Source organism: Coregonus clupeaformis, chromosome 16 (genome assembly GCF_020615455.1).
Source record: "Coregonus clupeaformis isolate EN_2021a chromosome 16, ASM2061545v1, whole genome shotgun sequence".
Classification (NCBI taxonomy): Eukaryota; Metazoa; Chordata; class Actinopteri; order Salmoniformes; family Salmonidae; genus Coregonus; species Coregonus clupeaformis.
Genome location: NC_059207.1, coordinates 60130443 through 60157665, shown reverse-complemented (window position 1 = coordinate 60157665; position 27223 = coordinate 60130443). Strand labels below are relative to the sequence as shown.

The 27223-nt window shown below is 43.5% G+C and overlaps 1 protein-coding gene across 1 annotated transcript in view; it reads right to left on the bottom strand.

Moving 5' to 3' along the window:
* Positions 1 to 15736: 15736 nt before the first annotated feature.
* The window catches only part of csmd2 (CUB and Sushi multiple domains 2), a 421278-nt gene continuing 409791 nt past the window's right edge, over positions 15737 to 27223 (bottom strand). The window contains exons 65-67 of the mRNA XM_045225492.1: positions 22642 to 22775; positions 21712 to 21889; positions 15737 to 16182 (exon numbers count right to left, since the gene is read on the bottom strand). Of these exons, the coding sequence (XP_045081427.1) occupies positions 21730 to 21889; positions 22642 to 22775 (294 nt within the window). The 3' untranslated portion in view covers positions 15737 to 16182; positions 21712 to 21729. The remainder of the gene's footprint in view (positions 16183 to 21711; positions 21890 to 22641; positions 22776 to 27223) is intronic.

The window sequence follows — 27223 nt, the reverse complement described above, 5'->3', positions numbered from 1 at the left end:
GTCAACCGTAGTCTGGCTTTTTTTAGGGTGGTTTTGGAGCACTGGCTTCTTCCTTGCTGAGCGGCCTTTCAGGTAATGTCGATATAGGACTCGTTTTACTGTGGATATATACTTTTGTACCTGTTTCCTCCAGCATCTTCACAAGGTCCTTTGTATTATTGGGACTTTGTTGGAAGTCCCAAAGGGGGGATTATATAGAGATATTTTATGTATCATTAAGGCAAATGTAGGGAGATGCCAAAGGTAAAATATAACAAACATGTTTGATATTTTATAATCCAGATGCATGCTTAAATAAGGAGTATAGCCAATGCAGTATGCAACTGTGCTTTAATGAATGTATGTATATTCTTTTTTAAAGAAAGAGCCTGAGCCACGCCACCAATAGAAATGAGAGGCTTCATATAGAAAAGTATTCATGACCTTTTGGAGTGGACCATGTGTGACAGCTGGACGTTGAAAGAGAAGGGTGGCTCAGAACTAAAATAAGTTAGGAATTTGCCATAAGGGGAGTAACTGTATATGCTATGTAAGCATGTCTGTGCATTTGTGTGTATAAAAGGGATCTCTAAGCCAGAGAGAGACAGCTCCATGGAACTGCTCGGCTTTGTTATTAGATAATAAAGTCTAATTTTTGGATTCACAGGCTCCAGTTTCTTGAGAGATATTTTTGAGTTGACTACTTTTGAGTCAAATATTTCTATCACATTTCCTCCAGCATCTTCACAAGGTCCTTTGCTGTTGTTCTGGGATTGATTTGCACTTTTCGCACCAAAGTACGTTCATCTCTAGGAAAGAACGCGACTCCTTCCTGAGCGGTATGACGGCTGCGTGGTCCCATGGTGTTTATACTTGCGTACTATTGTTTGTACAGATGAACATGGTACCTTCAGGCGTTTGGAAATTGCTCCCAAGGATGAACCAGACTTATGGAGGTCTACACATTTTATTTTTAGGTCTTGGCTGATTTTTTTTTTTCTTCCCATGATGTCAAGCAAAGAGGCACTGAGTTTGAAGGTAGGCCTTGAAATACATCCACAGGTACACCTCCAATTGACTCAAATTATGTCAATTAGCCTATCAGAAGCTTATAAAGCCATGACATCATTTTCTGGAATTGTCCAAGTTGTTTAAAGGCACAGTCAACTTAGCGTATGTAAACTTCTGACCCACTGAAATTGTGATACAGCGAATTATAAGTGAAATAATCTGTCTGTAAACAATTGTTGGAAAAAATTACTTGTGTCATGCACAAAGTAGATGTCCTAACTGACTTGCCAAAAATATAGTTTGTTAACAATACATTTGTGGAGTGGTTGAAAAACGAGTATTAATGACTCCAATCTAAGAGTATGTAAACTTGCGACTTCAACTGTATGTTGACTATGACGTTAGCTAATATGGCCGTGACAATGATGTAGGCTGTGTGTAGCGGTTAGCGGTTATGATATGAACATTTGGCTTGGAAAGGTTATTTTACCTTGTCACAGACAGCTGATGCGTTGTGCACTGAAGTCCACAAGCGAAGGGAAAAGTTGAGAGGAGGAGAGTGCATAGATGCCAGAAGGAATTATAGCTAAAATGATCAAAGTGATCATGCCGTTTGCATGTGGCTGCTACGAAAATGAACTGTGTTTGCATGTGATCAGGGGCGTATTCATTCAGCCAATTCTGTTGCAAAACATTTATTAAACGGAAGCAAACAGAACAAGTTCACAACTTTTGGACTAATGAATACACCCTAGATCAGCTAGATGCAGGCAAGATTGTGCAAAGCGGTAATGAATGTGTGACCTTGTCTGTCACCTTGATTACTCTAATTTCTCTCGACCTGTGCACCTACATTGTAAACTTTCATTCATAGGCGAGGTTGTAGCAACCTCAAGATGGGTATAGGGAAAAGTATCATGTATTAGCCTAAACCTATCGATGTTACATTGAGCTGGGGAATGGAATATGAATGACAGTCATCCAATATGCTGTAATAGAAATAAGGCCATGCTCATCAAAAAAAAAAAAATTGTCCTCCCTCATCTTATACGGCACCAACCGCCACTGTAATTCAATGCATTACACACAAACATGTTTATTTTATGTATCCTTGTGGGGACCAAACAATTGATTCCCATTCAAAATCCTATTTTCCCTAACTCCTTACCATAAACTTTAAACTAACCCTAACCTTCACCTCAAACCCCTTAATCTAACTCCTAACCCTAATACTGACCATATTTCTGAAGCTTAAAATAGCAATTTTCCTTGTTATGACTGAAATGTCCCCACTTGTCTGAACTGTCATTGTTTTCTTATCCTTCTGTTCAAAACAAAAAACTCTCCACCTTGGCTTATTTAGCATGCTAAACACGGTCATAGCTTATATAGCCTTCTAAACACGGTCATAGCTTATGTAACCTTCTAAACACGGTCATAGCTTATATAGCCTTCTAAACACGGTCATAGCTTATGTAACCTTCTAAACACGGTCATAGCTTATATAGCCTTCTAAACACGTTCATAGCTTATATAAGATGCTAAACACTGCAGTCGCTGTTGTTATCAGAGTTCAACAGAGTCTAATGCTACAAACGATGAACAGGCAACAGAGCAGTAGACAAGGTTTATGTACCAAATGGCACCCCAATCACTACATAGTGCACTAGTTTAGACCAGGGCCCATAGGGGGCCCATAGGGTTCTGGTGCCCTATATAGGGAACAGGGTGCTGTTCGGGATGAAGCCTATGATCAGTGGTGGAATGGGGAACAAATTAATAAAATAAATATAAATATCCACCACAACATTCACCTCCCCCGCCGTTTACATAAAAATGTTCTGTTTCTTTGTACTACATAATGAAGCTGGGGATGGTAAAATAACAAACCCATTGGTCCTCTGGTTGATGAGGCTGGGTTCCTCTGGTTGATGAGGCTGGGTTCCTCTGGTTGATGAGGCTGGATTCCTCTGGTTGATGAGGCTGGGTTCCTCTGTTTGATGAGGCTGGGTTCCTCTGGTTGATGAGGCTGGGTTCCTCTGGTTGATGAGGCTGGGTTCCTCTGGTTGATGAGGCTGGGTTCCTCTGGTTGATGAGGCTGGGTTCCTCTGGTTGATGAGGCTGGGTTCCTCTGGTTGATGAGGCTGGGTTCCTCTGGTTGATGAGGCTGGGTTCCTCTGGTTGATGAGGCTGGGTTCCTCTGGTTGATGAGGCTGGGTTCCTCTGGTTGATGAGGCTGGGTTCCTCTGGTTGATGAGGCTGGGTTCCTCTGGTTGATGAGGCAGGGTTCCTCTGGTTGATGAGGCTGGGTTCCTCTGGTTGATGAGGCTGGGTTCCTCTGGTTGATGAGGCTGGGTTCCTCTGGTTGAAGAGGCTGGGTTCCTCTGGTTGATGAGGCTGGGTTCCTCTGGTTGATGAGGCTGGGTTCCTCTGGTTGATGAGGCTGGGTTCCTCTGGTTGATGAGGCTGGGTTCCTCTGTTTGATGAGGCTGGGTTCCTCTGGTTGATGAGGCTGGGTTCCTCTGGTTGATGAGGCTGGGTTCCTCTGTTTGATGAGGCTGGGTTCCTCTGTTTGATGAGGCTGGGTTCCTCTGGTTGATGAGGCTGGGTTCCTCTGGTTGATGAGGCTGGGTTCCTCTGGTTGATGAGGCTGGGTTCCTCTGGTTGATGAGGCTGGGTTCCTCTGGTTGATGAGGCTGGGTTCCTCTGGTTGATGAGGCTGGGTTCCTCTGGTTGATGAGGCTGGGTTCCTCTGGTTGATGAGGCTGGGTTCCTCTGGTTGATGAGGCTGGGTTCCTCTGGTTGAAGAGGCTGGGTTCCTCGCAACAGTATGATAGACAATGTTTACCACTTTATATTTCTGTTGTATTCAATAAGCAATAATATTATAAACTTCTATGATATTTTGTGTATTCATTCTGCAATACAGTATACCCAAATAAACAGCCATGGACTGATGTATTCAACAAGACAAAAGACAGAGGCTGGGATTCAATCAAGTGTGTTATAGACAAACACATTTTCACTGTCGACAAACACATTTTCACTGTCGACAAACACATTTTAGCATCGATAATGCGCCTTTTAAAGGCAATCTTCCAGAAGTTTGCAGAGATCGCATTCACAGTAAATTCTGGGAATGTTGGCTCAAGCGTAAATTACCATTGTCTACAACCCGTCTGGGATTCAATCACTGGTCATAGATTTCTGTGATCATTGGATATCTTCATATAGCAATATATGACATGTAAATGAACAGTCATGGACAAAACTGTTTTAATTTTTATTCCAAAAACTTCAAAATAAGTTTCCAGTTCAAGAAAGTAGAATAATCTTAGACACAAAGCAAAGCATCATATACAGACGGGTAAAATCCATGTTCTATACTGCAGACAAGCCATGGGGGGTCTTCTATGGACAGTATGTATGGAAACTTGTATGTACAATATTTTTTACATTTACACAAAGCTTTGTTTCTATATTATCTTTGTATACAGTATATATACAGTATATATATAGTATATATATATATATATATATATATATATATATATATATATATATATTATATAAGAGAGAGAGAGAGAGAGATTTGTTTTGTATATTCCCCACTAGAATCTGTACTACAATAATGAAGAAAGAAACATTTACAGATATGTCAATCCATTTCTCCTCTTTTTATATTACAAATGTATTTCAATAAAAATATATCTCTGTACAAAAAAAAGTTTTAGTTTGTTCTTAACTTTGTACTCTTTTTCAGAGGTTGCTCAGCTTTCCAGTTTTTCTCTTGACAGTTTCTGTTTAAGTCCATGTTTGCACACTCCTTTGTTTCTCCCAAAACCCTTTTGGTCAAAACCTCTGTCCTGCATGTCTGACCTGTCTTCTACTCAATGCCCGGCCAATAAGAGACATCAGCAGATAATCAGGGCCCCGAGGCCGGTTGGGGGCCCTGACCAAGAGGGGGGCCAATAACATGTTCTGCCTGTGAGCTGCGGGAGGGGCCCCAAAAGGGCTAGAGACGGTCCTGTCTGTACTCCTCTACTAGTGGTTGATGAGGGCTCTACTGGTAGGTGCTCCTGCACAGTCAGTCATTGTTCTACTGATATGAGTATGGTATGTGTTTCACAAGGTCTCTGGAAAACTGATAGACGGAGAAAATAGAAGGGGGAAAAAAAACGGACCAACCATGTCGACATCAGCCCCTACACAAAGGATCTGTTACATGGAAAACCACGTCGACATCAGCCCCTACACAAAGGATCTGTTACATGGAAAACCATGTCGACATCAGCCCCTACACAAAGGATCTGTTACATGGAAAATTGTCGCTTACACGGGACACTACTATTTTAAATAATCTGACTCTCTTATATGTATTGTCAAATGTATATACATTAATATATTTAATTAATTCAAATGGATATTACATTTCTTGCACAGGGTGAATACACAATTCTATAATGTCTTCTAAATAAATAATTTCGGAGTGTGTGGAATTCAATGTGAGTTACGGACAAAACAGGACAGAACATACATTCAATACTGGTCCAAGCTCTTAAAGATCTTATTATAATTTATTGATCCCATTGCATCGTAATCATCCTCCATTATCACTCACCAGAGTCTAACTCCCCTCTGCCTGCTGTAGGCTTGAGACCACTGGATGAGTTGATATGGGCGGAGTATAGTAGACCACTGGATGAGTTGATATGGGCCGAGTATAGCAGACTGGATATGTTGATATGGGCGGAGTATAGTAGACCACTGGATGAGTTGATATGGGTGGAGTATAGCAGACTGGATATGTTGATATGGGCGGAGTATAGTAGACTGGATATGTTGATATGGGTGGAGTATAGCAGACTGGATATGTTGATATGGGTGGAGTATAGCAGACTGGATATGTTGATATGGGCCGAGTATAGCAGACTGGATATGTTGATATGGGCGGAGTATAGTAGACTGGATATCTTCTATTATCTCTCCCCTCCTCTCCTAATATATATATATATCTCCCCTCTCTCTCCCCCTCTTTCTGTCATCTTTAATCTGACTCTGAACAAAATGTTTCATTTAAAAACTTGTTTGTGAAACGTTTTTGACCAGCAGCACAGCTGAGACTAAAACAGAGAGAGACCTTGCAAGTCAAAAATGATGACGAGTGAACGTGTCTAGCCTCCATTACTGCGTTATTATATGATGTTACCTACATCCCATCTTCACAGTAACCCGTCCCTCCGGTTAAAACAACTGATGAAGTAGAACACTTATATAACCGTATTATCAGGTGAATGTGGGTCAAATTTAATATTTGATGAATAAAGAAATCTTCCTGTAGATTTCTGCTCATAAAACAACATACCGTAGATGTTGATCACCCAAGTAGCTGTTCTCTGGATAAAGTTCAGGCACACAAACACACACACTCATGCATACCACACACCACAAACACACACAAAAACACACAAGCATGTACACACATACACATACACACCACAAACACACAAACACACACACACACACACACACACACACACAGATAATAATGAGTACACAGCTCATCTACTAGGAGACAGAGAGACAGAGAGGAAAACAGCCTGTTTGCCTGCAGGATCAAAAACGAATAGAGCTCAGTCTGTAGGTGTGTGAGTGTGTGTGTATTTCTGTGTCTCTCTCATGCTCAATGGGACACAAAGGCTTGACTCAAACCCACAGAAGGGAACACCAGAGGGTTCTAAATTCTCTCCCGTCGCTCGGCTCGCTTGGCAGTGGATCATTAGTGTCTGAAAAGTCGCTCTGACGCTCGTAGCTGCTATAAAAAGACAAAAGGTGTAACGATGTTTTGGAATCCTGCTCTTCTCTCCTCCTCTCCTCTCCTCTCCTCTCCTCTCCTCTCCTCTCCTCTCCCTCTCCTCTCCTCTCCTCTCCTCTCCTCTCCCTCTCCTCTCCCTCTCCTCTCCTCTCCTCTCCTCTCCTCTCCTCTCCTCTCCTCTCCTCCCCTCCCCTCCCCTCCTCTCCTCTCCTCTCCTCTCCTCTCCTCTCCTCTCCTCTCCTCTCCTCTCCTCTCCTCCTCTGCTAACATAAATATAGAGAGGACACCTGTGCTGCTGGTTTGCCATATCCGTTTCAGGTGGGCTATAGCAAAGCACTGGAATCAGTTGAAAGTGCTTGTTACTAATCTCAAATAGGTAAAAACGGAGGAGCTGCACGGTTAGGTTTTAGCCCAGAAAAAAAAAAAAATCCATTTCAAAACCCACAGAGAGCCATTATGGGTAGGAATGTCTGGACACCCAAGCCTACTAGGAATGTCTCAGTGCTGTCTGTGACTCAAAGACAATTATCTAAACATAGAACAAATCAGCCAGGACCTAAACTTTCTCCAAATCAGCCAGGACCTAAACCTTCTCCAAATCAGCCAGGACCTAAACCTTCTCCAAATCAGCCAGGACCTAAACCTTCTCCAAATCAGCCAGGACCTAAACATTCTCCAAATCAGCCAGGACCTAAACCTTCTCCAAATCAGCCAGGACCTAAACCTTCTTCAGAGAGATGGCATTCTGTCCCTCCATATTAGGTAATCATCATTTACATTTTACATTTACGTCATTTAACAGACACTCTTATCCAGAGCGACTTACAGTTAGTGAGTGCATAAATTTTTTCATACTGACCCCTGTAGGAATCGAACCCACAACCCTGGCGTTGCAAGCGCCATGCTCTACCAACTGAGCTACACATCAAATCTGCTGGTATTTACAATCCTAGGCAGAGCAATGATGTGGATAGGGAAATATGGGCTGCATATTGCCAGGGGAAAGGTGTGTGTGTGTGTGTGTGTGTGTTTGTGTGTGTGGTTTCATGTGTTTGTGTATGTATGCGTTTGTGTGTGTGTGTGGTTTTCGGAGTGTATAGGGGTCTCTGAGAGCCGTCATAGCCAGTTGCTTATGAGGACTAACCAAATGGAAGGTGATGATGCCATCTACTCCTCTCTATGAGGACTAACCAAATGGAAGGTGATGATGCCATCTACTCCTCTCTATGAGGACTAACCAAATGGAAGGTGATGATGCCATCTTCTCCTCTCTATGAGGACTAACCAAATGGAAGGTGATGATGCCATCTACTCCTCTCTATGAGGACTAACCAAATGGAAGGTTATGATACCATCTACTCCTCTCTATGAGGACTAACCAAATGGAAGGTTATGATACCATCTACTCCTCTCTATGAGGACTAACCAAATGGAAGGTGATGATGCCATCTACTCCTCTCTATGAGGACTAACCAAATGGAAGGTGATGATGCCATCTACTCCTCTCTATGAGGACTAACCAAATGGAAGGTGATGATGCCATCTACTCCTCTCTATGAGGACTAACCACATGGAAGGTGATGATGCCATCTACTCCTCTCTATGAGGACTAACCAAATGGAAGGTGATGATGCCATCTACTCGTCTCTATGAGGACTAACCAAATGGAAGGTGATGATGCCATCTACTCCTCTCTATGAGGACTAACCAAATGGAAGGTGATGATGCCATCTACTCCTCTCTATGAGGACTAACCAAATGGAAGGTGATGATGCCATCTACTCCTCTCTATGAGGACTAACCAAATGGAAGGTGATGATGCCATCTACTCCTCTCTATGAGGACTAACCAAATGGAAGGTGATGATGCCATCTACTCCTCTCTATGAGGACTAACCAAATGGAAGGTGATGATGCCATCTACTCCTCTCTATGAGGACTAACCAAATGGAAGGTGATGATGCCATCTACTCCTCTCTATGAGGACTAACCAAATGGAAGGTGATAATGCCATCTCTCCTCTCTATGAGGACTAACCAAATGGAAGGTGATGATGCCATCTACTCCTCTCTATGAGGACTAACCAAATGGAAGGTGATGATACCATCTACTCCTCTCTATGAGGACTAACCAAATGGAAGGTGATGATGCCATCTTCTCCTCTCTATGAGGACTAACCAAATGGAAGGTGATGATGCCATCTACTCCTCTCTATGAAGACTAACCAAATGGAAGGTGATGATGCCATCTACTCCTCTCTATGAGGACTAACCAAATGGAAGGTGATGATGCCATCTACTCCTCTCTATGAGGACTAACCAAATGGAAGGTGATGATGCCATCTACTCCTCTCTATGAGGACTAACCAAATGGAAGGTGATGATGCCATCTTCTCCTCTCTATGAGGACTAACCAAATGGAAGGTGATGATGCCATCTACTCCTCTCTATGAGGACTAACCAAATGGAAGGTGATGATACCATCTACTCCTCTCTATGAGGACTAACCACATGGAAGGTGAAGATGCCATCTACTCCTCTCTATGAGGACTGACCAAATGGAAGGTGATGATCCCATCTACTCCTCTCTATGAGGACTAACCAAATGGAAGGTGATGATGCCATCTACTCCTCTCTATGAGGACTAACCAAATGGAAGGTGATGATGCCATCTTCTCCTCTCTATGAGGACTAACCAAATGGAAGGTGATGATGCCATCTACTCCTCTCTATGAAGACTAACCAAATGGAAGGTGATGATGCCATCTACTCCTCTCTATGAGGACTAACCAAATGGAAGGTGATGATGCCATCTACTCCTCTCTATGAGGACTAACCAAATGGAAGGTGATGATGCCATCTACTCCTCTCTTACAACAATTTGGGTAATTCACAATGACATTACAGGCAACATCAGCACAGCACGGTTACATGAAGTGAATGCCAATAGCTTGAAGATAATGTGCCTACACAATCGCTGCTCAGCCCGTGAAATCATTAGGGAAATTAAATCTTTGCCTTTTCCATCAACTTACGATAGGAACGGGCACCGGGCGATATTGTATTCACACTGCAGAGATAATTGTATTCACACTGCAGAGATAAGCTACAGCTTTAAAAGTAATACAATTGTAAAAGCAATTACCAAGTGAGGGTGAAAACAGATTGGCAGAACAATACAGTAATTGGTTTCAAAGGCTCTGATTATACTTTTATTTGGTCTTTTTTTTTTTCTAAATTGAATTATGTAGGTGATTTTAAATCTTCATTGGAAAACAAATGTTAGTGATGTGGTTGATTCTGACTGTAGAAAGCTGATTGGCGGTACCTGACTGGAATGGGAATGGAAAGTTCCTGTCTGTCTCGAAAATCCGGATGAGTTAGTCTGTGTGGGTAGATCAAGACCTGGGTTTCCGTCTAGCTTCATGGGTAAGCTAAGGGACGTCCAGCAATATCCAGGGCTGATCAGGTCTACAGTATTATAGTAAAGGGATAAAGATCTGGGTCTCCATCTGGCTTCTAAATCTGACATCATAACAGCTCAATCCCGTGGCTGATGGATGACATGAAGACTTCATATGAGTTGGATGGGATGAAATGGAAGCAAATTGCATGTAATGGTCACAATTTGCCACAAGTGTAACTCAAGCACAATTTTCTCCCTCCCTCGAAACGCCCACAGTGGCTACGTCTACAGGATCAAGGAGAGGTCAAACAGTGCAGGGAGCTTTCTACAGGATCAAGGAGAGGTCAAACAGTGCAGGGAGCTTTTTAAAGCTGATCCTCGTTTCCCAGAGCCTTCGTAGCATTAAGATCATCGTTAGAACCTTCTTGCGATATGTCTTTAGTAGCCAAGGTTCCCCAGAGCCTTCGTTAGTAACTCTTAAAAACCTTCGCACATCTACGAGTCATCCAGACCATTCGTAGAGCAGCCGACGTGCATCATTAGATGCTTTTGTGGCCTTCCACTTTATTCACAGAAGATCTCCGCTAAACACGGTTTTAAGATATTTAGGCTAGTTGACTACAAATTAAAAGTTGCCAAAGTATTTGCAATTGTTACAAACAGTTGAGGGACAAAATGAGCCTTCAAATGAAAACCGAGATGACTGCATTAAAATATACATGGGCTACATGGGGCCTATACGGGCTATTTCAATCATATTAAAATCAATTTCATGTTCAATCAATTGAGTTCTATTTTGCGACAAGGCTACTGATTCCCTTGATGTGTTACATTATGTGTGACAACGTGGTCAGTGATGTCATTTAGTGCATTATCAGCATATTGGGTAAACATAATATTGCCACCTCAATATTTGCAACAATAAGTGGTAAAATCTCTCTCCAGGAGCTGATCCGTCGTCAGTATTGTGGAATAATCCTAATAATAATAATCCTAATGTAAAGGTATGATTTGGCGGGTGGTCAGGGCTCCACAGTGCAAGCATTTAACTCACATTTGTGAATAAAAATTGGAGTTAGAAGTCATAGCTGGTAGCACACACAAAGAACTAGCTACGAATCCTATAATATCCTATAATAATAATCCTATAATAATAATAATAATAATAATAATAATAATAATAATAATAATAATAATCCTATAATATCCCACCTCAAACAACATTTACATTGTTTTGTTCACAAGCTAGGTTGTTTTTCAATGTTTGAGTTTCAACTGCTAGCGAAGACACATTGGCTCCTAATCAGATTCTCTAACAGACAGACCACACTAGAGCTAGCTGCTAGCGAAGACACATTGGCTCCTAATCAGATTCTCTAACAGACAGACCACACTAGAGATAGCTGCTTGAGTGCCCTGGTTGCCACGGTAACCTCCCGCCCTTAAAGGGGCAGCTGAACATTTGTATCTCATCTGTGATATTTTTGGTTAAAAGACTCAGGTCACAAAAAATAAAATAACATTGAGCAAAATACCACATCGCTTCTTACTACTAATACATTTATTGTTTTAGAAACATTACAAAGCATGCTCATCCGGTTTATTTTAGTTTTTTGGTGTAATAATTGCGAACAAATATTTTGAAAATCTGAGTGGCTGGTAGATTTTTAAATCTACCTGCCACAATGGCTGGTGGACCAAAAAGTTAGCTTCAGGCCCTGATCATAATGCTTACATTACATCGCAACTGGGAAACGAGGCCCTGATCTCTGGACAGGGTCTTCAAAAGGGAGGGTGTCAAAGAGGACATACAGACACTACACCAATTTAACCACATAACCCATATCCCATCTACCCTCCCTAGTGGAAGTACATCGCACACTGTGTCACTGGTCTGACAAACCTTCTTCTCCCTGACATCTTAACTCCTTCGCACACATCACAAGATGTTATTTACTCTCTCACCCCTCCCCTTCCAGTCACTATAACAGTCCTTTCCTGCTGATGTTTACGTCTGAAACATTGAAAAGTGAAGTGGGCGTCGTCTCCCCCAGCTGCTCATCTTTGCTGAACCTTCCCTGATGATTGGGAGATTATGATGCGGGAGCCGCGGATCGGAGTGTAAACGCTGTTCTACTTTGATCTGCTTAATCATTTCCAATTGAAGCTGCGCAGGAGTAATTGCGACGCCACCAACAGCCCTGCTTTCAAAAGCTATGACGAGCCTTCAGCATCGTTTTCATGATGAGCCGAGGAAAAATAGAGCAAGGAGCTTTACTGAAGAGTACCTGTGGTGAGGTGATGTGACATGTTATGTCTTAACATCCAAGGGAGGGAAAAACTTTGTCAAGCAGTGGATGGATTTGGTGCCTCAGTTGTATCCAGATAAGTAGATTTTCTAGAATAGAGTAGACCAACAGAGCAGGAGGTGACTAGTCCAGTTAGCCTAGTTTCCATCAGCCAGCCTGCTGAGGTCAGGTTAAAGAGTTGAATAGACTGAGTAGTCAGTTAGTAGTAGGCCAAGAACAGACCTTCCCTGCTACAATCATTCTTGTTCCTTACATCAAACCTGCATAGGTTCATTGAACATACAGTGGGAAAAAAAGTACTTAGTCAGCCACCAATTGTGCAAGTTCTCCCACTTAAAAAGATGAGAGAGGCCTGTGATTTTCATCATAGGTACACGTCAACTATGACAGACAAAATTGAGAAGAAAAAAAAATCCAGAAAATCACATTGTAGGATTTTTAATGAATTTATTTGCAAATTATGGTGGAAAATAAGTATTTGGTCACCTACAAACAAGCAAGATTTCTGGCTCTCACAGACCTGTAACTTCTTCTTTAAGAGGCTCCTCTGTCCTCCACTCGTTACCTGTATTAATGGCACCTGTTTGAACTTGTTATCAGTATAAAAGACACCTGTCCACAACCTCAAATAGTCACACTCCAAACTACACTATGGCCAAGACCAAAGAGCTGTCAAAGGACACCAGAAACAAAATTGTAGACCTGCACCAGGCTGGGAAGACTGAATCTGCAATAGGTAAGCAGCTTGGTTTGAAGAAATCAACTGTGGGAGCAATTATTAGGAAATGGAAAACATACAAGACCACTGATAATCTCCCTCGCTCTGGGGCTCCACGCAAGATCTCACACCGTGGGGTCAAAATGATCACAAGAACGGTGAGCAAAAATCCCAGCACCCCACGGGGGGACCTAGTGAATGACCTGCAGAGAGCTGGGACCAAAGTAACAAAGCCTACCATCAGTAACACACTACGCCGCCAGGGACTCAAATCCTGCAGTGCCAGACGTGTCACCCTGCTTAAGCCAGTACATGTCCAGGCCCGTATGAAGTTTGCTAGAGTGCATTTGGATGATCCAGAAGAGGATTGGGAGAATGTCATATGGTCAGCTGAAACCAAAATATAACTTTTTGGTAAAAACTCAACTCGTCGTGTTTGGAGGACAAAGAATGCTGAGTTTCATCCAAAGGACACCATACCTACTGTGAAGCATGGGGGTGGAAACATCATGCTTTGGGGCTGTTTTTCTGCAAAGGGACCAGGTCGACTGATCCGTGTAAAGGAAATAATTAATGGGGCCATGTATCGTGAGATTTTGAGTGAAAACCTCCTTCTATCAGCAAGGGCATTGAAGATGAAACGTGGCTGGGTCTTTCAGCATGACAATGATCCCAAACACACCGCCCGGGCAATGAAGGAGAGGCTTCGTAAGAAGCATTTCAAGGTCCTGGAGTGGCCTAGCCAGTCTCCAGATCTCAACCCCATAGAAAATCTTTGGAGGGAGTTGAAAGTCCGTGTTGCCCAGCGACAGCCCCAAAACATCCCTGCTCTAGAGGAGATCTGCATGGAGGAATGGGCCAAAATACCAGCAACAGTGTATGAAAACCTTGTGAAGACTTACAGAAAACGTTTGACCTGTGTCATTGCCAACAAAGGGTATATAACAAAGTATTGAGAAACTTTTGTTATTGACCAAATACTTGTTTTCCAACATAATTCGCAAATAAATTCATAAAAAATCCTACAATGTGATTTTCAGGAAAAAAAAATCTCATTCTGTCTGTCATAGTTGACGTGTACCTATGATGCAAATTACAGGCCTCTCTCATCTTTATAAGTGGGAGAACTTGCACAATTGGTGGCTGACTAAATACTTTTTCCCCCACTGTATCCTAGCCTCCAGGTTCAGTGATAGTTCAGATTGACCAGTTGAGTAGTCATCCTTCTTGTAAGCCTGGTGGCTGGTGAGTCAAATACAGTTCCTATACCCTCCAACCTCTGCAGGTCAGTCCTAGAGAGAGAGACAACCAGGAGGAGACTGTACTGTTGTCTCCGCCCTGGAAAAATACAGGTGGTCCCTAGCACCTTGAGTATCCATGGAAACACATCATGTGGCTCGTTGCCACATTGAAGGATCCAACGTTTCATTTCTAGCTTTCACTGACAGATCTAGATTGACGTGAGCAAAGTGTATTAAGTAGCTGACCCCTTATGACATTCACAGAGAGAGCGTAACCCATCCACAGTCCTTGGAGAACATATCTATGTCCATGTAGAGTTGGTTCAGGGCCTTGAGAGGTGGTTTGAAGGTTACCAACCACTCTCTCGTTGCAGTAGGAGCCTGTCTGTCTGGTGTAGGATCCACTCTGTCATTACAGTAGGAGTCTGTCTGTCTGTCTGGTCTAGGAACCAAAGGCTCCCATATCCAAGAATATCAAAATGATTGATCTCCCAACAATAAGAGTTCCAGAGTAATCTTCAGAGCTATTATCAGTAGTGATGGGTGAAATCTAGCGGTACTTGTTCATAAAAGACTACGTTTGATTTATTGGAGTCAAAAAGAAGGGATATGCTTTGGGCCAGATTGCTGATGTAGCCAGCGAGCGCACACACACACACACACACACACACACACACACTCACACACACACACACACACACACACACACACACACACACACACACACACACACACACACACACACACACACACACACAGAGATCCTCACTACATCCTTACTAAGTGCTTTCCCCAGCAGCCTTCCTGAGCTAACACTTAACATCTATTCCGGACAGCGATGCCTTGGCAAGCAGAATCTCCTCTTGATAAAATAGGGGGGTCAACGCCTCAGAGGAAACTTCCAGAGGCGACGAAAACGAATGGTCAGGATGAAAATGAGGCCTAATTATTAAGTATTTAGTCTGATATCCAAAAAAGCAAGCAGTCCAGAGTGCCTTTCTCATGACGCATAGATCCAGTTAGTTCCATTTAGATCCAGTTAGGTCCAGTTAGATCCAGTTAGATCCAGTTAGTTCCAGTTAGATCCAGTTAGAAATAAGTCCATGCCAGGTTTTGCTCGCTACACAGCGCGCTGCTTGCACATACTCCTCTCCTCTCCTCTCCTCTCCTCTCCTCTCCTCTCCTCTCCTCTCCTCTCCTCTCCTCTCCTCTCCTCTCCTCTCCTCTCCTCTCCTCTCCTCTCCTCTCCTCTCCTCTCCTCTCCTCTCTTCTCCTCTCCAAGCCACCTGTGTATCAGCTGCTACAGGTCAATATCTCTGCTGAATGTTGAGCTTAAAATTCCCTTTGGGTTTTTGGTGAAAAATACATTGAGATCATCTGGGATCATCGCCACAGCAGAGTTTCACCTTGCTGCTACAGCTCAGGCAGACAATAGTACATATTCCTCAGAGAATGAAAGTTGCAAGGAGACCACGTAAAGACACCCAATCTGCTGGTATCATCGTCAATGTGTTCTGTTGTCTGTTTTCTTAACGTCATGTTCTTCTCTTTTATGTGAGTTCACCATCTGGAAGTATGTCTCTTAAATGTATTGTGGTCAGTATAAAAGCATCCCCTTTCCCTCTGCCCAGTTAGATGAGGGTGTGGTCTGTCTTGTAAGGGGGGCTCAGGCATGGGTGGGTCTCTTGCCTTCCGCTTCCTCTGCCTGCAAGGAGGGTGATGGGAGGCATGGCAGGAGGTTAGAGGGATATATAGAGGGGGGTTAGAGGGATATATAGAGGGGGGTTAGAGGGATATATAGAGGAGGGTTAGAGGGATATATAGAGGAGGGTTAGAGGGATATATAGAGGGGGGTTACAGGGATATATAGAGGGGGGTTAGAGGGATATATAGAGGGGGGTTAGAGGGATATATAGAGGAGGGTTAGAGGGATATATAGAGGGGGGTTAGAGGGATATATAGAGGGGGGTTAGAGGGATATATAGAGGGGGGTTAGAGGGATATATAGAGGGGGGTTAGAGGGATATATAGAGGGGGGTTAGAGGGATATATAGAGGGGGGTTAGAGGGATATATAGAGGAGGGTTAGAGGGATATATAGAGGGGGGTTAGAGGGATATATAGAGGGGGGTTAGAGGGATATATAGAGGGGGGGTTAGAGGGATATATAGAGGGGGTTAGAGGGATATATAGAGGAGGGTTAGAGGGATATATAGAGGGGGGTTAGAGGGATATATAGAGGGGGGTTAGAGGGATATATAGAGGGGGGTTAGAGGGATATATAGAGGGGGGTTAGAGGGATATATAGAGGGGGGTTAGAGGGATATATAGAGGGGGGTTAGAGGGATATATAGAGGGGGGTTAGAGGGATATATAGAGGAGGGTTAGAGGGATATATAGAGGGGGGTTAGAGGGATATATAGAGGGGGGTTAGAGGGATATATAGAGGGGGGTTAGAGGGATATATAGAGGGGGGGTTAGAGGGATATATAGAGGGGGGTTAGAGGGATATATAGAGGGGGGTTAGAGGGATATATAGAGGAGGGTTAGAGGGATATAAGAGGGGGGTTAGAGGGATATATAGAGGAGGGTTAGAGGGATATATAGAGGAGGGTTAGAGGGATATATAGAGGGGGGTTAGAGGGATATATAGAGGGGGTTAGAGGGATATATAGAGGGGGGTTAGAGGGATATATAGAGAGGGGTTAGAGGGATATATAGAGGAGGGTTAGAGGGATATATAGAGGGGGGTTAGAGGGATATATAGAGGAGGGTTAGAGGGATATATAGAGGGGGGTTAGAGGGATATATAGAGGGGGGTTAGAGGGATATATAGAGGGGGGGTTAGAGGGATATATAGAGGGGGGTTAGAGGGATATATAGAGGAGGGTTAGAGGGATATATAGAGGGGGGTTAGAGGGATATATAGAGGGGGGTTAGAGGGATATATAGAGGGGGGTTAGAGGGATATATAGAGGAGGGTTAGAGGGATATATAGAGGGGGGTTAGAGGGATATATAGAGGGGGGGTTAGAGGGATATATAGAGGGGGGTTAGAGGGATATATAGAGGGGGGTTAGAGGGATATATAGAGGGGGGTTAGAGGGATATATAGAGGGGGGTTAGAGGGATATATAGAGGGGGGTTAGAGGGATATATAGAGGGGGTTAGAGGGATATATAGAGGGGGGTTAGAGGGATATATAGAGGAGGGTTAGAGGGATATATAGAGGGGGTTAGAGGGATATATAGAGGGGGGTTAGAGGGATATATAGAGGGAGGTTAGAGGGATATATAGAGGGGGGTTAGAGGGATATATAGAGGGGGGTTAGAGGGATATATAGAGGGGGGTTAGAGGGATATATAGAGGGGGTTAGAGGGATATATAGAGGGAGGTTAGAGGGATATATAGAGGAGGGTTAGAGGGATATATAGAGGGGGGTTAGAGGGATATATAGAGGGGGGTTAGAGGGATATATAGAGGGGGGTTAGAGGGATATATAGAGGAGGGTTAGAGGGATATATAGAGGGGGGTTAGAGGGATATATAGAGGGGGGGTTAGAGGGATATATAGAGGGGGGTTAGAGGGATATATAGAGGGGGGTTAGAGGGATATAGAGGGGGGTTAGAGGGATATATAGAGGGGGGTTAGAGGGATATATAGAGGGGGTTAGAGGGATATATAGAGGGGGGTTAGAGGGATATATAGAGGGGGGTTAGAGGGATATATAGAGGGGGGTTAGAGGGATATATAGAGGGGGGTTAGAGGGATATATAGAGGGGGGTTAGAGGGATATATAGAGGAGGGTTAGAGGGATATATAGAGGGGGGTTAGAGGGATATATAGAGGAGGGTTAGAGGGATATATAGAGGGGGGTTAGAGGGATATATAGAGGGGGTTAGAGGGATATATAGAGGGGGGTTAGAGGGATATATAGAGGGGGGTTAGAGGGATATATAGAGGGGGGTTAGAGGGATATATAGAATAGGAGGATGAGTGAGAAAGTGGTGATGATATTATATGTGAAGAGAAAAGACAGGATGAACATTGTTAGAGACTCTTGACACAGATGTTGCTCTGCTTGCATTTCTAAACCTTGAAACAGAATAAATCAGGGACTTTACCATTGAACTTTGGGTGTGAATAAAAACCTCTATGAAAGTATTACATTAAGAGGAAAGATCCAGATAGGAGGACACACAGCAGACATCCAGTATTACATTAAGAGGAAAGATCCAGATAGGAGGACACACAGCAGACATCCAGTATTACATTAAGAGGAAAGATCCAGATAGGAGGACACACAGCAGACATCCAGTATTACATTAAGAGGAAAGATCCAGATAGGAGGACACACAGCAGACATCCAGTATTACATTAAGAGGAAAGATCCAGATAGGAGGACACACAGCAGACATCCAGTATTACATTAAGAGGAAAGATCCAGATAGGAGGACACACAGCAGACATCCAGTATTACATTAAGAGGAAAGATCCAGATAGGAGGACACACAGCAGACATCCAGTATTACATTAAGAGGAAAGATCCAGATAGGAGGACACACAGCAGACATCCAGTCACACACGACTCTTGGCAGACCCTTTATAAAATAGTTAGTTGGATTCTGACTGCCTTTGTCTCATTGCCTCGGCAGTGTCGGGGTCCCAAATGGTTATTCCCATAGCGCTCTGGTCTAAAGTAGTGCACTATATAGGGAATAGGGTTCCATTCTCTGGTCTAAAGTAGTGCACTATATAGGGAATAGGGTGCCATTCTCTGGTCTAAAGTAGTGCACTATATAGGGAATAGGGTGCCATTCTCTGGTCTAAAGTAGTGCACTATATAGGGAATAGGGTGCCATTCTCTGGTCTAAAGTAGTGCACTATATAGGGAATAGGGTGCCATTCTCTGGTCTAAAGTAGTGCACTATATAGGGAATAGGGTGCCATTCTCTGGTCTAAAGTAGTGCACTATATAGGGAATAGGGTGCCATTCTCTGGTCTAAAGTAGTGCACTATATAGGGAATAGGGTGCCATTCTCTGGTCTAAAGTAGTGCACTATATAGGGAATAGGGTGCCATTCTCTGGTCTAAAGTAGTGCACTATATAGGGAATAGGGTGCCATTTGGGACACAGAGAACAGTTGGGGCGATAAAGACAGAACACGTTTAAATATATTTTTATTTTATTTGCGTGCAGCAAAAGGATGCCAAATAAAGCCAGAAACGGCCGGGACCCAAGGACAACTGAAGATATTGTATATTCTGTACTGTATGCTGTAGCATCCTATTAGGATAGTCTCCACTTGTGGATATACAGTTGAAGTCGGACGTTTACATACATCTTAGCCAAATACATTTAAACTCAGTTTTTCAATATTCCTGACATTTAATCCTAGTAAAAATTCCCTGTCTTAGGTCAGTTAGGATCACCACTTTATTTTAAGAATGTGAAATGTCAGAATAATAGTAGAGAGAATGATTTATCTCAGCTTTTATGTATTTCATCACATTCCCAGCGGGTCAGGAGTTTACATACACTCAATTAGTATTTGGTAGCATTGCCTTTAAATTGTTTAACTTGGGCTAACGTTTTGAGAAGCCTTCCACAAGCTTCCCACAATAAGTTGGGTCAATTTTGGCCCATTCCTCCTGACAGAACTGGTGTAACTGAGTCAGGTTTGTAGGCCTCCTTGCTCGCACAAGCTTTTTCAGTTCTGCCCACACATGTTCTATACGATTGAGGTCAGGGCTTTGTGATGGCCACTCCAATACCTTGACTTTGTTGTCCGTAAGCCATTTTGGCACAACTTTGGAAGTATGCTTGGGGTCATTGTCCATTTGGAAGACCCATTTGCGACCAAGCTTTAACTTCCTGACTGATGTCTTGAGATGTTGCTTCAATATATCCACATAATTTTCCTTCCTCATGATGCCATCTATTTTGTGAAGTGCACCAGTCCCTCCTGCAGCAAAGCACCCCCACAGCATGATGCTGCCACCCCCGTGCTTCACGGTTGGGATGGTGTTCTTCGGATTGCAAGCAACCACCTTTTTCCTCCAAACATAACGATGGTCATTATGGCCAAACAGTTCTATATTTGTTTCATCAGACCAGAGGACATTTCTCCAAAAAGTACGATCTTTGTCCCCATGTGCAGTTGCAAACCGTAGTCTGACTTTTTTATGGCGGTTTTGGAGCACTGGCTTCTTCCTTGCTGAGCGGCCTTTCAGGTTATGTCGATATATGACTTGTTTTACTGTGGATATAGATAATTTTGTACCTTTTTCCTCCAGCATCTTCACGAGGTCCTTTGCTGTTGTTCTGGGATTGATTTGCACTTTTCGCACCAAAGTACGTTCATCTCTAGGAGACAGAACGCGTCTCCTTCCTGAGCGGTATGACGGCTGCGTGGTCCCATGGTGTTTATACTTGCGTACTATTGTTTGTACAGATGAACATGGTACCTTCAGGCGTTTGGAAATTGCTCCCAAGGATGAAACAGACTTGTGGAGGTGTACACATTTTTTTTGAGGTCTTGGCTGATTTCTTTAGATTTTCCCATGATGTCAAGCAAAGAGGCACTGCGTTTGAAGGTAGGCCTTGAAATGCATCCACAGGTACACCTCCAATTTACTCAAATGATGTCAATTAGCCAATCAGAAGCTTCTAAAGCCATGACATCATTTCTTGGAATTTTCCAAGCTGTTTAAAGGCACAGTCAACTTAGTGTATGTAAACTTCTGACCCACTGGAATTGTGATACAGTGAATTATAAGTGAAATAATCTGTCTGTAAACAATTGTTGGAAAAATTACTTGTGTCATGCACAAAGTAGATGTCCTAACTGACTTGCCAAAACTATAGTTTGTTAACAAGACATTTGTGGAGTGGTTAAAAAACGAGTATTAATGACTCCAACCTAAGTGTATGTAAACTTCCGACTTCAACTGTATATATTTATGTACATTCTGTAGGCCTACATCTGTCATATGGCTCAGTTTAGTACGAACAGAGACTATTTCAGAGGAAAACAATGACTCCGTTACTAGGAATGAGTCAGATGTGTCAGTGCTGCGCTGGAACGACCGCCTGCACACAAGGTTGGTCTCTAGGTACGGAGCTGATTCAATATTAAATCAACTACATGGTCTTTTTAAAGGATAAATGTTAAGTTGTTGCAATCTCACACCGGGCACAATGTGCTGTGTCAATATAGTCACACACACACTCACCTCTGGAGGTAGCAGTGGCTATACCGCCGTGCACACTGTGCTGACCGTAAACTCTGTCTCGTTGGCCATGATGTCAGTGGGCTGGATGTTGCGGTCGTACATGGGGTTCTCAAACGTAGCTCGACCGTTGGTGTTCTCGTGGCCTGCATAGCCGTTAAACGGTACCTTAGGTCTTCTCCTGAGAGAGAGGGAGAGAAGGAGAGAGAGAGAGGGGGGGGGGAAGAGGGAGAGCGAGAGCGCGCGAGAGAGAGAGAGAGAGAGAGAGAGAGAGAGAGAGAGAGAGAGAGAGAGAGAGAGAGAGAGAGAGAGAGAGAGAGAGGGTGAGAGAGAGGGAGAGAGAGAGAGAGAGAGGGTGAGAGAGAGGTTGAGAGAGAGGGAGAGAGAGAGAGAGGGAGAGAGAGAGAGAGAGAGAGAGAGAGAGAGAGAGAGAGAGAGAGAGGGTGAGAGAGAAGGAGCGAGAGAGAGAGAGGGAGAGGGAGAGGGAGGGAGAGAATATGAGATAGTGGAACACAAAAATAAGACTATTATCTATCTACTGGGCAGAAAGATGAATGATGGAGTTATAATGCAGTGGTGAATTAAGGTGATGTTATTATTGCTGTGGTATACTGTAGATACAGCACAGTACTGGCTGATTCTTTGATTGATGCTGAGGCTGTTTGAGAAGGTTTGAATCCTAAGCAACCTGCTGACATGTTGTTTGAAGTACAATACCAATATAGCTACTGTAGTAGGTCAAAGCTGTGTGCTGGAAAACCTTGGTAGAGCCTTATGGTTCCCATGTACATCTTCTTTCAAAATATGTATGTATTTGTAGAGGTATAGAGCGAAGCCTGTGAAAATCATGGCTATAAAGGGTGAGCATATAGTATCATATGGTACCTGTGTTTGTAGAGGTATAGAGGGTTAGTATATAGTATCATATCGTACCTGTGTTTGTAGAGGTATAGAGCGAAGCCTGCGATGATCATGGCTATGAACGGCACTAAGATGGCTGCTGCCACTGAACTGCTGTTGGGCGGGAAGTGGGAATTCTCCTTGCTCGTGTCTAAACTCTCTGAGAGAGAGAGAGAGAGAGAGAGAGAGAGAGAGAGAGAGAGACGAGAGCGAGAGCGAGAGCGAGAGCGAGAGCGAGAGAGTGAGAGAGAGAGAGAGAGAGAGAGGGAGAGGGAGGAAGAGAGAGAGAGATAGAGAGAGAGAGAGAGAGAGGTAGAGGGAGGGAGAGGGAGAGAGAGAGAGAGAGAGAGGTAGAGAGAGAGAGAGAGAGAGAGAGAGAGGGAGGGAGAGGGAGAGCGAGAGAGAGAGATACAGTAAAGAAGTTCAAATACAATAAAATAACCATTCAATATACAATAGAATGACTACCATGGGACAAATAGGATGATCCCAGTGAGCAAAACTGGTTGAAAAGATGTGATTTCAGTTTCACTCAATGGCATACAAGACAGAAAATAGGAAAATGTATGACAAATGACCAGCTAGGATTTCAAAATACAATAGAAAAACATTACATATACAATACAGTGCCTTTACCGTGGGACAATTGGGATGAAACCAAATATTATATGTGTAGATATGTAATATATATTATAATATGACAGCTGTCCAAGCCAATTACACAACAACGACACAAAGAAATAAGAAGTTTTTCAATTAAATGATTGGTTAATTGAGAGAGAAAGTTGCAGGGGGCTTAATTTCAGTGTTTCTACTAGACTCATCAGACAAGCCTGGTTTCTGGGAAGGTCAATTTCCTTTATTCCAACAATGGGTTTTAATTAATGACTTAAAGGCCCGGCAGCGATGAAGTCATTTCAGATTCCGTTTTCAATTTAGGGCGGTGTGTGTGTATGCAACGACAACAAGAGAGTGACGGCCCACCTGTTCAAGAGTGGATGCCAAGAGAGCGCCTGTAAAGTCCCAACGACTAACAATAATTAATTGAATTAACTAGGCTGGGAAGTGACGGCCAACCAAAACCCCACAGAGTGAAGAAAAGCTCATCCATCCATCTATCTATCTATCTATCTATCTATCTATCTATCTATCTATCTATCTATCTGTCTGTCTGTCTGTCTGTCTGTCTGTCTGTCTGTCTGTCTGTCTGTCTGTCTGTCTGTCTGCTCACAGATGCAGTCCTGAGCATATACACACAGTCACACACACACACACACTCAAATCGAAGCACACACAAATGCACACACACAAACACAAACAAACACAAACACACACACACACAAACACACACACACACACACACAGTACATACACTCAGTGTGTGCTGTTGAGGGTTGAGGAGACATAGGAGGTAGGAAGCACAGCAGGTGCCGAGAGCTGACGAGGCATCTGGTTCCTTGGAGTTTGATACTGGACACAAATACATACTTTCTCTCTCTACCAGATTACTATATCAGATTACTCTGACATCCCAGATCATATCAGATTACTTTGCCATCCCAGATCATATCAGATTACTTTGCCATCTCAGATCATATCAGATTACTCCGTCATCCCAGATCATATCAGATTACTTTGCCATCCCAGCTCATATCAGATTACCCTGCCATCCCAGATCATATCAGATTACTCTGCCATCTCAGATCATATCAGATTATCCTGCCATCCCAGATCATATCAGATTACCCTGCCATCACAGATCATATCAGATTACTCTGCCATTGCAGGTAAATCCAACTGAGAACATAAACTATTGCATTACCTCTCTCACTACACCACTGTAGACAAACAATACCTCATAGTTTCCCTTCGAAATTCGACATATTATGGATTAGAGTATATATTGTTGATGCTTTAGTACCACGTGGTTACAGGGTTAATTCTGCTGGGTTACAGGGTAATTTTTCCATGTGGTTACAGGGTTAATTCTGCGTGGTTACAGGGTTAATTCTGCGTGGTTAAGGTTAGGGCTATGGTTTGAGGAACTGCAGTGGTCTAAGCAGCGTACTCTGGCTCTGAGCATCATAACTTCGCGCCCAGTGCTGGGCAAAGTGCTGAGGAAGACAAACAGTATATCGACGTTCTCAAACGTTGGAAATCAAAGTCTATTTCTAGTGACCAGGCATCTCTAGACACAACTCTAGACATTACTCTAGACACCACTCTAGACACCACTATAGACACCACTCTAGACACCACTATAGACACCACTCTAGACACCACTATAGACACCACTCTAGACACCACTATAGACACCACTATAGACACCACTCTAGACACCACTATAGACACCACTATAGACACTACTCTAGACACTACTCTAGACACTACTCTAGACACCACTCTAGACACCACTCTAGACACCACTCTAGACACTACTCTAGACACCACTCTAGACACCACTCTAGACACCACTCTAGACACCACTCTAGACTAGTAATGTCTTTCATGTAGTGTCCTCTCCACCCTTTTCTATAGTACTCATCCTGTCTTTCTCCTCTCCCACACTTCATCTCTCTCTCTAATTCCTTCTCTTCTCTTCTCTCCTTCCCTCACTCCCTCATCTCCCTGTCTCACCACTCCTTCGGCAGGCATCCAGAGCAGTAATATTGAAATGTGAAGACCTGTTGGCTGCAGACAACAAACTGAAAATGAAAGTCTAGAGGATCACTGGTTACATATCTAGGTAACATACACTGAGAACACCATGAAAGACTGACCAGGGGAATCCACCATGAAAGACTGACCAGGGGAATCCACCATGAAAGACTGACCAGGGGAATCCACCATGAAAGACTGACCACAGGGAATCCACCATGAAAGACTGACCAGGGGAATCCACCATGAAAGACTGACCAGGGGAATCCACCATGAAAGACTGACCAGGGGAATCCACCATGAAAGACTGACCAGGGGAATCCACCATGAAAGACTGACCAGGGGAATCCACCATGAAAGACTGACCAGGGGAATCCACCATGAAAGACTGACCAGGGGAATCCACCATGAAAGACTGACCACAGGGAATCCACCATGAAAGACTGACCAGGTGAATCCACCATGACATAGACAGACCAGGTGAATCCACCATGACATAGACAGACCAGGTGAATCCACCAAGACATAGACAGACCAGGTGAATCCACCATGACATAGACAGACCAGGTGAATCCACCATGACATAGACAGACCAGGTGAATCCACCAAGACATAGACAGACCAGGTGAATCCACCATGACATAGACAGACCAGGTGAATCCACCATGACATAGACAGACCAGGTGAATCCACCAAGACATAGACAGACCAGGTGAATCCACCATGACATAGACAGACCAGGTGAATCCACCATGACATAGACAGACCAGGTGAATCCACCATGACATAGACAGACCAGGTGAATCCACCAAGACATAGACAGACCAGGTGAATCCACCATGACATAGACAGACCAGGTGAATCCACCAAGACATAGACAGACCAGGTGAATCCACCATGACATAGACAGACCAGGTGAATCCACCATGACATAGACAGACCAGGTGAATCCACCAAGACATAGACAGACCAGGTGAATCCACCATGACATAGACAGACCAGGTGAATCCACCATGACATAGACAGACCAGGTGAATCCACCAAGACATAGACAGACCAGGTGAATCCACCATGACATAGACAGACCAGGTGAATCCACCATGACATAGACAGACCAGGTGAATCCACCAAGACATAGACAGACCAGGTGAATCCACCATGACATAGACAGACCAGGTGAATCCACCAAGACATAGACAGACCAGGTGAATCCACCATGACATAGACAGACCAGGTGAATCCACCAAGACATAGACAGACCAGGTGAATCCACCATGACATAGACAGACCAGGTGAATCCACCAAGACATAGACAGACCAGGTGAATCCACCATGACATAGACAGACCAGGTGAATCCACCATGACATAGACAGACCAGGTGAATCCACCATGACATAGACAGACCAGGTTTAATCCACCAAGACATAGACAGACCAGGTGAATCCACCATGACATAGACAGACCAGGTGAATCCAGGTGAAAGCTATGATCCCTTATTGATGTCACCTGTTAAATCCTCTTCAATCAGTGTAGATGAAGGGGAGGAGACAGGTTAAAGAAGAATTTTTAAGCCTTGAGACAATTGAGACATGGATTGTGTATGTTTGCCATTCAGAGGGTGAATGGGCAAGACAAAATACTTAAGTGCCTTTGAACGGGGTATGGTAGTAGGTGCCAGGCACACCGGTTTGAGTGTGTCAAGAACTGCAACGCTGCTGGGTTTTTCACACTCAACAGTTTCCTGTGTGAATCAAGAATGGTCCACCACTCAAAGGACATCCAACCAACTTGACACAACTGTGGGAAGCATTGGTGTCAACATGCATCCCTGTGGAACGCTTTCGACACCTTGTAGTCCATGCCCTTCCTCAACATTAGGAAGGCGTTCCTGTTTTGTCCACTCACTGTATGCTGCACACAACACACAACACCTATATGGGGATGATTAAAAGATTG